Source organism: Cydia pomonella, chromosome 13 (genome assembly GCF_033807575.1).
Source record: "Cydia pomonella isolate Wapato2018A chromosome 13, ilCydPomo1, whole genome shotgun sequence".
Classification (NCBI taxonomy): domain Eukaryota; kingdom Metazoa; phylum Arthropoda; class Insecta; order Lepidoptera; family Tortricidae; genus Cydia; species Cydia pomonella.
Window position 1 is genome coordinate 7242113 of NC_084715.1, and position 12284 is coordinate 7254396.

The 12284-nt window shown below is 39.2% G+C and overlaps 2 protein-coding genes across 4 annotated transcripts in view; one reads left to right on the forward strand and one right to left on the reverse strand.

Annotated features, from left to right (window-relative positions):
* Positions 1–12284, reverse strand: part of LOC133524059 (uncharacterized) — a 73242-nt gene that overhangs the window by 29141 nt on the left and 31817 nt on the right. The gene's annotated exons all lie outside the window — the stretch shown is intronic.
* Positions 1–12284, forward strand: part of LOC133524070 (transforming growth factor beta-1-induced transcript 1 protein) — a 39404-nt gene that overhangs the window by 10265 nt on the left and 16855 nt on the right. The window contains exons 2-3 of the mRNA XM_061859876.1: positions 9431–9487; positions 11312–11485. Coding sequence (XP_061715860.1) covers positions 9431–9487; positions 11312–11485 — 231 coding nt within the window. The remainder of the gene's footprint in view (positions 1–9430; positions 9488–11311; positions 11486–12284) is intronic.

Here is a 12284-nt window from a genome sequence, read left to right on the forward strand (position 1 = left end):
ATATTAAAGCATAATAAATCAGTGTATCCACAATGCGCGCGGCACCACTAGTTATTCAAATCGTTTGCCGAGCATTCGACTCAAGCGAACTAGTAGTATAAATAAATGGACCTCTCCCAACTAAGGCACGTGTCCGACCGCCGACGCTCGCCAAGTCGTCAACAAGCGACTATCAGGCGAGTGTTTTCTTTTAGAATACACACGCTTTTTCCTACGAGTAAGGGCCTTAGAACTGTCAGCAGTCAACGAACTTTATATGACGAATTCTTTGTGTTTAAGTGCGTTAGAATTGTCAGCGATCAACCAATCAGATGTTTATTGTTTGTTTGCCATAAACCAGCTCGCTTGAGGCAAACGTTCGCTTGTGTTTGGTGCACTGGGAATATTCGGAAAAGAGCGCCTGGCCGAAACAATCCAGGTACTAGGTAATTACCTCAAATAATAACGTCCTATACTACGTCGGGATAAAGTCACTTAGGGCCTTATTCGTTGGAAGGTCCGAATTATAAATACGATTTCATGAATACGTAACGTGTCCCGCCCACACCTGGAGAAAATTCACTTTGGAATTTGAGTGACTTGCCACAAGAGGGTGTGTGTCACAGATATCTTCGTGATATTAGTAGAAAAATAACCATTGCTAGTCATATAATGTCGTGCGTATATTATTCAAGTGGTTTCACGTGATCTTAACCAGAATTTTCGTTTAGCTTTTAGATGGACTTCCCACGACGCTGTGTTTAAGAAACTTTCTGCCTAAGCGGTCAGGTTTTACGGTAATATGCTCCGCCCACTGCCACTTAACTCTGACAACTCTCTGAGCTATGTCATCGACCTTGGTTCCCCTGAGTCACATTTTTAAAACGAATTAGGGTTACTTTTTCTTGTAACCTGTGCATGGTCAGCCTTAAGGGTTGTCCTTCAATCCTAAAGTGCTGCAATCATTCTCATTGTCAGATTATTATGAGCACTAAAGCTTAAAATTCAGCTTCTTGAATGTGTAGATGAGATGATTCTAAAAATGCATTCTTTAGACCAGGCCCTGATGTCACACAATACATCAGGGGTTTTTGTCCAGAGGACCACGGGCTTTTAGGTATTTTGCTTTCCCTGGACCAAAAAGAAAGGGTTTGGGGGCCTAACGTAGTTTGGAGTCCTCTGCATTAGATTGTCGTTAACTATTTGCAGATTCTACCATTAACTGATTCATACATTGATGCTCTCGATGTTAGAATATCTCTCAATATTCTCTGGCATACGCCAATTTTTTGCCTTCCTTCATATAATGTGACACCAGCTTTATCCTAGATTAGCTCGTACCCTTTCGAATACTCTCTTTCCTATTTGAAAGCCGCACTGTTTTTCATTCTTTTAACGGCATACTCTTTTTCATTATTAGCTACATCTTTTTGTTCAGTATTGAGTTGTAAAGCTATTTTCGCCACGGGCCGTGAGGAAACACTGGAATCCTAAACTAAACTGTTTCGCCGCTAATATCGTTGGCACTCGAGTCGGTCGATTTGTCACTGTAATAAATACATTCATTGTAACATTTTACTGGGGGCTGTCCGGAGAAAAGTCATGTAGTCAGTAGATTTAAAGGTGAAATATTCCGATAGAATCGTAATGTTGGATTTAGAAACCAATCAGTTCTAAAGAACGACGGAATAGAATGGCCTATTAAAAACCAGTAGAAAAAAACATTGTAACATAACTATAACAATAATCTTAGTTATTTCATAAATAATAATAAATAAATATTATAGGACATTATTACACAAATTGACTAAATCCCAAAGTAAGCTCAATAAGGCTTGTGTTACTTAGACAACGGTATATATAATATATAGATATGTATAAATACCTAAATAAATAGGAAATATCCATGACTCAGGAACAAATATCCGTGCTCATCACACGAATAAATGCCCGGACCAGGATTTGAATCCGGGACCATCGGCTTCATAGGCAGGGTCACTACCTACCAGTGGCGGATCGTTCAAAGAACTCGATTGTGGGGCGGCTACAACAGGGTATTGTACATACAGGTGTATTACACGCTGTTGTACTTGGTGCATTGTCATTGCGACTAAGAGAAAAGTGTCTAAGGATTTTACGATATGTGTACACCTATTCTTCTGCAACAAAACTTCAGTAATAACCGTCCAAAATTGCATTACAATCTGTACAAGCTTATTCTCTTAGGTAGGTAGTAACAAACAGTTATTGAAACATAGTAAAATAACAAAGTTTAACAGTAATGCAATAAAATACAACATTAGTTCTAATGTGTGTGTGCTATCTGCCAAGAACTAGTCATTTAATTTAATTTCGCACATTTCATAAGAATTGCCCAGTGAGAGTGTCAAGGGCTGGACACTGGACTGCCACTGCTGTGCACAAGACAAATCCAGCACTCATACAACTCACGCCATATCAAACTAAAAAAAAAAAACTGATATAAAAATTTGCTTCTAACACAAACCAAAATTAGGCCTCAGACGATAGGGTCAATAGGCGCTGCTGTACAGATTTCTGGTCCCATGAATTTGGTCTCAAAGTCCTATTAATGTCGATGAATTTCGGTTGACTTTTTTAGGAGTCGCACTCATACCTATTAAGAGGAAAGGGGACGACGTTAAATGACAGCTTCTCGATACAAACGTAGTCCCCATTTTCCTCTCTGGATATAAACATTATAGAAAATATTTTAACTCAATTTGATATATATTAATCACAGCTGTGCCCCTTCGTTTGGAGGAAAATGGGGCCTACGTTTGTATGGAGTAACTATCTCCATACAAACGTAGTCCCCATTTTCCTCCTAAGTGCTTCTGGGCATTTTCCGCAAATCGACATCCATTGTGCCTATTTTGCGTGAAATCGAGGTAGCGCTACTCTAACCACCCCAGCTCCTCCACGAAGCCTAGCAAGGCTTTCAGATTGCTAACTGCCTCCTTTAGTGTGCACGGAGTCCCTAGGTATTTGTTCCTGTATACTTCTACCTGTTTGCAGTCTAGGAGAATGTGTTTAGATTTTTCCTCTTCTTCCATGCACGCTCTGCACATGGGGCTGTCTGTTTTACCCATATTGTGTAGGTGTTTGTTTAGTGTGTTGTGTCCTGTAATTAATTATTTTTGTATGTGTGTTTGTATGGAGATGCGGTCGCCCAGTGTCCTAATAACTTGCGATTTATCCAACATATTGTTACTGCAATGATACTGCTGACTTTGACCTAATCCCGTTGTGATCACTTACATCAATCCGCGCGAATTGGACTGGAGTGAGGTCGACAATGACGCCCACGTGCCTATTCTGGTTTTCGGCGCTCGCGCAGAGTTCACAGGCATCGTGGTTATTATAAAGATCGTGATTATAATAGCCGGTTTATATTGGTATTAAATACGGAATAAGATATAGGGACCGTGCGCGTTGGAGGGTCTGCCAACTTGTGGCCTGAATCGGAACCATAAACATGTACATTTACACGTCACGTGTTTTCTTGTGCATAGTAGGTTCTGCCATCTTGTGGGCTACATCGGAACAATAAACATCAGATTTTACGCCTCGCGCCAAAAATCTGACGGCTCCTGTGCTGCCTCCTGCAGTTCATGCACGCTCCTTATCATCACATTAGTAATATGAACCGTAAAAACTGGAGTCGCCCATGGACATAAGCAACACCATAGGAGCCACTTAAGCGTTGCCGACCCTTGAGAACCCTAAATACCCGCGTAAATAAATAGTGTTAGTAATGTTTTTTTTTTAATTATTATAACTCTTACATTTAAGTGGCTAACTTCATAGCTACCAAAATTTAATCAGTTTTCCTGCTTTGGGAAAATATTGATAAATATAATCAATGAACATAAAAGATACGGTTCACAAGTACCTACTGATAACCATTATCGACAACCTATATTATTTTGACTCAGTTATAGCGAATGTAATAATTTTAACTAATGTATATGTCACATTTGACTTTGAAAGTTACATTTTTAACAGCATTTTTTTATGTAGATATTTTCCACGTACATCCTAAACTCGTTACAGAAAACAGCAAATAATTCGAATATGATTTGATAATAAATGGCAACATTAATTCGTGTAAACCTTAAATGCGTAATATCGTCACTGTTCACTCGTCGGTAATCAGAATATGCCTTCCCTTTGCGTTTTAGTAAAAGTCCAGGATTGTACCTATATTTAAATCAGAAAGCATAGGTATGCCTAGCAGTGAATTGTATTTAGGTTGACATGTGGCCTATTGAGGGTGGAAGATTTAGAAAAATCTATGTAAGGAACTTGAGTAATCATCTTGACCATCGGGAAAAGGTCCTCAGGCTGTCAGCCGATTTATCAACGATACTTTAAGGCTAATCGCTGAAAATTATTTCGTAATCCGGCTTTATTCGTAAGGTTGATCTGATTATAGGATTCCAGTGAGAGCACAAAGCGCCGTTGTGTATCGGGTGTTTCCATACAGCCAATTAGCGGAGTTGCAAGGCCGTCTGAACATTTCGCATGAAACAGTGTTAAAAGCTTCATTATAGGAGCGTGTGTGTGATGAGGGCCTACCGCCAATACCGAAGTTCACAAATTGCAGGCATCTTTCTCTCTTACTCTTTATTACGCCTTAATTGGAGTAAAAGAGAAAGATGTCCGCAATTTCCAAACTTCGGTGTTCACGATAGGCTCTCTGAACTACATACACGAGGTTTTTAGTCCTTTAATTTAAAGTTTAAAACATTTTTACACAAATATATTTTATTCTGTCTAAGGTAAGAGTGATCTTTTTGGATATTTCGGACCCCACATCAAAATTCAAAAATTTATTCTGCAAGTAGGTCTCAAGGGCTCTTTTACAAGTCAGTACAACATAATAGTAACATCATATAGTGACATGAAAAATACATAACAACATTTATAAATACAACAGCCAATACCTGGGTAAACATTACATTATAATAATCTTAAAAAAAAAAAACACGAAGTAAGACATCCAATTACATGGTCGTTATATTTAGTGAAGTGTGATGCTGATGACTTGATGATATGATCTCTTACTGGTCCTATCTTGGTCTGCTTGAGAGAATAGGGGACCTTATTAGAGCAAATCAGTTATTCAGTATACCTACACAACAATATGTCCTATGTTCTATTCGGAGGAAACTTTATTAGGATGATCAAAAGACGCAAAACGAGTTGATCGATTCCACAGCAAACATAAATGCTATGTTGCAATGTTTCATAATGGATGATCCTTATTCTGTTGTCCTAGAGCTAGTGTTATTCAATTGCACCGCCAATAGCCGTCAAGTGGACGGTAAACAACGGCAATTGACAAGCCACTTAAGGCTGATAGGTACGCCGCGATATAGCTTCATTATCGTTACTGTACCTGTTTTACGTGACGAGCTTTTAGGTGCGTACCGATCTAGCGAATACGCAGTCCAGTTTACAGAAGAATGGTGTACAGGAAAACATACGCACGTCAACGACGTAGGCCCACAGCCATTGTCACGGATTAGATTAACGAAAGATACAATGTAAAAAGTGATAAACACAAACTGCTCAATGTGTTTCATTGCAAAATAATCCATATACAAATACGACAATTCCAGACTTACAGGGGTTTCGCCATTATATTAGACTGGGACAACTCCAACATGTGGGCCCCTTATACCTAACAATTGCCCCATTTTGGCTCGAGTACTGACAAACTTCATCACGAAATCATCTTAATTGTTTATAAAATGTATGAATTTAAGAGCTATAGCTCTTAAATTCATACATTTTATGATATTTTAATTGATTGCTCACAGTAAACAGTGAACATGTCCGCTGTCACGTCCCATTGTGAATACAAGTCAAGATATTATGCAAATGTTATGTTATCAGTTGGCACCAGCCAATTACTTATTGATTATAATGTCATATATTTATACGGCCGGTGTATGTTGTATGTTTTGGTGTAGGTAGGTTTTACTGGTTATGATTCATAATAATGAAGTCTTAGAGAATCCAAAAGTTTACGAATAGAATTACAGCATCCGCAAATCTAACCCGATCACATAAAAACTATATATAAACACATGAAAACACCTACATTTAATATACATTTATACATAACTTTATTTGCTTGTTTTTCTTTGCACAACGATTTGAAAGATTCTAACCTAAGATTTCTATTTAAATATGAGGATCCTTTTGTACAGTCACCATCAAATAGATTGAGCAGCCAAAGTGACACATAAGGCATACAAAATCGTAGCCAAGCAGCATCTCTAAGAGGCTTTACTTCAAGATACTTGACCATTGAATCAGGTGTCCCCAAGGTTCGCATTTAGGACCACTTTTATTTATCTTTTATATTAACGACATAGGTTTATCACTTAATAATTCAAGGCATCTTGTAAACGCTGATGATACAAAAATATTTAAAATTATAAAGACAAACAACGACTGCCTTGAACTACAACGTGACCTTGACAGTTTTGCTACCTTTTTTTTTTCTAGGGGGGAAAATGCATTCCGCATACCACCCGGGTGCGGGGGGTGACCCGAATGGTTATGTGGGACTCCCGTCTAGGCTAATGAGGCCCACAGTATACCCACTAAAAAACCCCCCATATGCCACCTCGCCGCCTTATAGGTGGGGTTACAGGAACGCTTGCGTACTCATCCGCGACCCCACCGGCGGCAGCCGCCCGCGAGCGGCTTCTTCGCGAATGCCCGAAGGCCCTTCACGCTAGGCGCGCCAGATGGTTCGACGCGCCTTCCTCCTCGGCCTCCGTCCTGCAGTGTAGCGGAACCACCCCCCACCCCCACCCCCCCCGAGCCCGCCACAAGGAGGCCACGGGCGCCAGAAAACTCCCCAGCGCCCGGCGGCAGATGAGGTCCATGGTTCTGCCGCAAACCATAACTCGGCTGCAGAGGACAGGGAGAACGGCACACCGTAACACCGACACTCCTCTTCCTCTGCAGCCCCACCAACGCCGCAACAGCGGAACGGCCCCGCCAAGGTCGCAGGGGATAGGGAGAGTGGCGCATCGTGATACCATCACGCCTCTTCCCCTGCGATCCCACCTCGGCCGTCGAGGATAGGGAGAACGGCTCACCGCAATACCGACACTCCTCGTCCTCGACGGTCCACCTCCAACGCGTCACAAGCGGGCTTACTAAGCCCACTTGGAGCGTCCTCCTCGGGCCAGCCCGCACCTCAAACAGGCCGGCCCTGGTAGCCTCTTCGCTTCACCGTGGGTGACCAAGCCACGGCTACTAAGCCCCTCCACCACGACAAGGTGGGCAACCCGCGGGGGGCTGTATGCGTGACCTAACCTAACCTTCCCTGATGGAACTAAGGGTCTGTTTGTTATCACTTAAGCTTATATATATAATATGTGACTGTTTATTTCCTAAATAAATAAATAAATAAGGTACAGCCATACAAGGAACAAAACCAAAATTGGCCAGTGGAATTTGAAGCTATGTTGAAAATTTAACGAAACAAACAAATGCAGTATTCTGATTAAATATAATTAAAATTTCATTGAACATAACGAGGATATAAGTATACTAACAAGATAGATTTAAAAATTGAACCGCTACGTTTCCTTCGTAGGTCTATTAGTCGTACTAAGATGCAAATATGCGGCATATTTAATTTCAAGAACAATGCATTATGAGTTATGAATGCATCGTTCTTGACCTAATGCTATTAAATGCAACGAGGAAGCGAAGCCGTGACCCATATGGAGAAAGTTGGACACGTTAGTACCTTTATATGGTACAATGGGTTCAGAACAACTTGTGCATGTTAAAATTCTTTGATATTTCATAGAGGGTTTTTTGATAGCTTTTTGTTGGGGTAATGGGTAGAGTCAAGTAATAACAGATACAAAAATATATATATTTATTTGGTATCTAGGTGAATTTAAATAACTAATTATTATATATCTGAAAGTATTATGAAGTCTAAAAACCACATAAACTCATGTAGTTATCACTTACTGATCCAAAATTTTTACAAACCTTCCAATGTTAAAATCACGTCATTTAACTACGAAGAAGTACCAATAAAATGCATACGCGAATGTCAGTTAGTTACAGTAAATGTAAAAAGGTATGTTAGTTAGTGCCAATAAATTTTGAAAACTCTGATGAAGGAGACTGAAGGTGGCCATAATTATAATTATAAACTAGGTGATAAAACAACGCAACCTCCTTGAATTTGGATTCGATGGAATCGTCTCAATAAATAATTGTTGAAAGAAAAGTACAGTTGACATCGTCGGCTCTTTTTGTAAATGGTCGAGGTCCCAAAATCCAGTTTACAAATCATACAATAGGATAACCAACCGGCACCACGCTTTCAAGCCCACATCTTCCTGTCTGAACGCGATGATGTCATGGGACCACGAAAACGATCCTTATCTGGCGTCATTCGTATGCGTGGTGCATCTCAAGGCCGAATTGATGGAATATGTTAGTGATTATTTTCGATATTGCTGGTCTGATCTTTGGCAAGAATGTTATATTAATACGAGTATTATGCATGTTTTTGTTTGTATCTGTACTATGGGACATTCTTCCACAAATCGATCTAATTCCACAGTAAGCTCAAGAAGGCTTGTGTTGTGGGTACTAAATGACGATATATAATAATATAGAGAAATACATAAATAGGTTAACATAAAACAGACAAAACAAAACAAAAAAATGTTGTGTACAAAGGCGCACTTATCCCTAAAAGGGATCTCTTCCAGCTAACCTTTGAGAAAATGCGAAAGGATCAAATACTAACAGGTGAAAGACAAATTAATATTAACAGTAGCAATATCAGAATTTTGGTTACACATAAGTAGATATATGTTTAATATAGCAAACTCCCATAACTCAAGAACAAATATCATACATCAGGAACAAACATAAACACGCAAATGAGTGCCTTTAACAGTATTTGAACCCAGGGCCTCCTGTTTTGTAGGCAAGGTCACTACCGACTACTAGGCTAGGAGGGCGTCAAATTTAACGGATTTAATTCGAACGGAATACCTACATTATGTGCATCATCACTGATATCCTTAGCTGAGCCAATTTAGCTGGATGTAGGAGATTTAACTTTCCAGGGTTTTTAGTTTTAGGGTACATTCAGTTATGTTATATTGAGTTAAGCGTTTTGTGTAACTACTTATACCTATAGGAGTATGTACAGTCACGGACTTTAATTATTGAGCCATTTAGGGTTTACTTTACATTGGAGAAGTCATAGCGATAGTACTGACAAACAAATTAGCTTGTACCGTAGATGGGTCAAAAGTTAATTAGTCCGTGACCATACCTATAACATATGTTGTAAAGAGTTAAGAATGTGTTATTTTATATTGTTTCATATGGTTTGTTTATGATTTTTTTCTTTTTGTTTCAGTCGAGCAACGAAGGACCCGCGGTTTGCGCTAGTTGCAATGCTACCATCAGTGGAAGGGTGAGTATATATTTTATAATTTCTTATGCTCTGAAAGAGAGTCATTGTTGTTCTATGAGATGTGCAGAACCAGGATTTAAAAAGTGACCTAGGCGACCAAAACCAAGTATTTTCTGAAAATAACCTTACATTATAGGTTATAATTTCCTTGATTGACGCGATTTACATTTGGTAATTACTGACCAATACTGCAAAACAACATTGTCAATTACAAACATAACCATGTCAATAAACTATGCAAGGCTTACGTGACACTTATTAGGTGTCATATAATAAGATAGTCCTAATCTTAATACCGCCTATCTACCGATAAATCTGTACAGGGGACCGACGATTCTAGTTTACGTTTTCATCAATGATGATTAAATGGAAAATGTCGCGTGAATGTATTTGTTCAATACAATAAGCAAAGCGGTTGATTGTACACAATGCAATAAACAATATACCGATAAGATTGTGTTTTAGGTAGTTGGCATTAAAACTGCTAGAATTTATTGGAAATATGACGACGATAAACTTTATTAAGTATCTCGAATAATACCAACATTCATGAATAGGTACCCCATTTAAATATGTCACAAATATTAAAAGGAAAGTCGTAAGGTAATAGCTGTGTTCGAGTATAATATATTTTAGTGACTTTAGAAGGTAAAATATCATCGGATTTCAGGAAATAATAAGCACTACAAGCAAAACAATCGCAATGTAATATAAATAAGGATGTTCTAATGATGAATCAACGCAAATTCCATTGCGCAATATAGGTACACCGCGAGGACCGCATAATCAAGCAATTTTCCTTCAAAATTTCTTTCAATTAAAACAATACAATCCGAAAATACTTGAAGAACAGAAGTGTTCACTAGTTTATTTTCAGCGATGTCCGAATAGTTGCAGAAACAAACTTACGTTTGCGGGCGGGCAAACCCCCAACTAACATCAAGTCTTACAAATCCCTCTGTGCCTGCTCTAAAAGCGTCATTTATATCAGAAAATATAAATTTGCAGAATAGACAACAGCTTTAAATTTACGTCGCAATGAGGGCGCCACTTTCTCCAGAAAGTCGCCCACATGTATACAACAATTTTAGTTCCAATTTTCGCCGTTATTATTAAATTGTTTCAAGAGTTTTCCCTTGACTCCCAAACAACTAATTAGTGTGAGTAAATGTTAAAATTAAAACACCTTGACCGCTATGAACTAAAGTTGGTATAACACATGTATAGTATGTCCTCTATTGTTTGCGTTTGCGAGGCTAATTATTTGGGTGTTTTATTTTAAATTCTATGGATTTGCAATGGTATGTAACATTGCAATAGGTCAGACTGAGCATAACTAGGTTACGCTAGGTCATGTTAGATCGGAAATAATGTAGAATAAACACGCATAGGTATATTTTTGGTTGTAATAAACCCAGTATTTTTGATATTAATACCAATACTTAGACTGTATGTACGAGTGTTTTTTTCAATACCTATTATTTTTGTCATTTCAATCTTTTACACTTCATCCACGCTATAGCGTAAAATTAACGTTAAATAGCCGCAGTACGCATTCCTAACTGGCCAATTGGAGTAATAGTTAGGTAGCAGACAATTCAATCTTTAACAATCAATTAAATCTTCAATAACCACTAATTAACGGTAATTTACACCACATTTCACGAGCTGGTTAACGTTTCAATACTGCGCTAATCATTACATCTACGCCTTATACTGTTTAAGACTAACTCGATATGACATTCTTCTCAAAGCTACAATCAGTGCCTGTTCCGGTATTCCGGCATGTAATCATGTCAGTTCTAATCACATTTGTCTCCACAGATCGTAACGGCGCTGGACAAGAAATGGCACCCCGAGCACTTTCAGTGCCACACGTGCCGCAAGCCGATCGACGGCGCCAAGTTCCACCAGCACGACGGCGCCGTGCACTGCGTGCCGTGCTTCACGCATCACCACAGCCCGCGCTGCCACGGCTGTGGGGAGCCCATCACTGACGTATGTATCAAACCAGGGGATGAGAATCGTAGATCGACCAACACGAAATTGGCGTTTCCTATCAAAGATTGCGGCCTTGGCTAGGATCCCAGTTCAAGTTATAAATCCCAGCATCTCCACCATTTTATTTCTGTACGTGCGTATACTTAATGTCACAGCCCAAATTGCGACGACTGATGGAAAGCGTACACAAGCAAATCTCTCCTGCAAACTCATTGCTGACGTACGAAGGCACATAACCTAAGTTATAAGCCCAGCATCTCCACCATTTTTTCTGTGCGTGCGAATATAGACTTACTGCATCAACGTCTTAAAGCAATGTCACAGCCCGAAACTGCGAAGATTGTTGGCATACATACAAATGCCTGTGCAACCTCCAGTGCCAGACATACCGCAAGCATATTACTGCCGTACGCACAGTAGCCTCAAAAGTAGCGGATCAAACAAGGTCTCAAAAGTATCTAACTCTAACATTTTGTAAAAGCTTAACATAAAGTGATGGTTCTACATGTAGAACAATTAAGACAGTAAAATATATACTTTTGAACGTGAATAGAGATTTATCTATATTTGGAAAAGTTATCCGGAATATGAGATACTTTTGGCGCGTTGTTTCATCCGTTACCATTGTTGCTGACTGTACCTCTACCTATACAACCCAAGTTACAATCCCAGCATCTCCACCATTTTTTCATTCCGTGCGAAAATACTTAGCGTGAAATTTTTAAAGCAAATAATCCACAACTGCGATGGTTGGTGGCAGCTTACATTACGCACGTTACGAACTAAAATTCCTTGT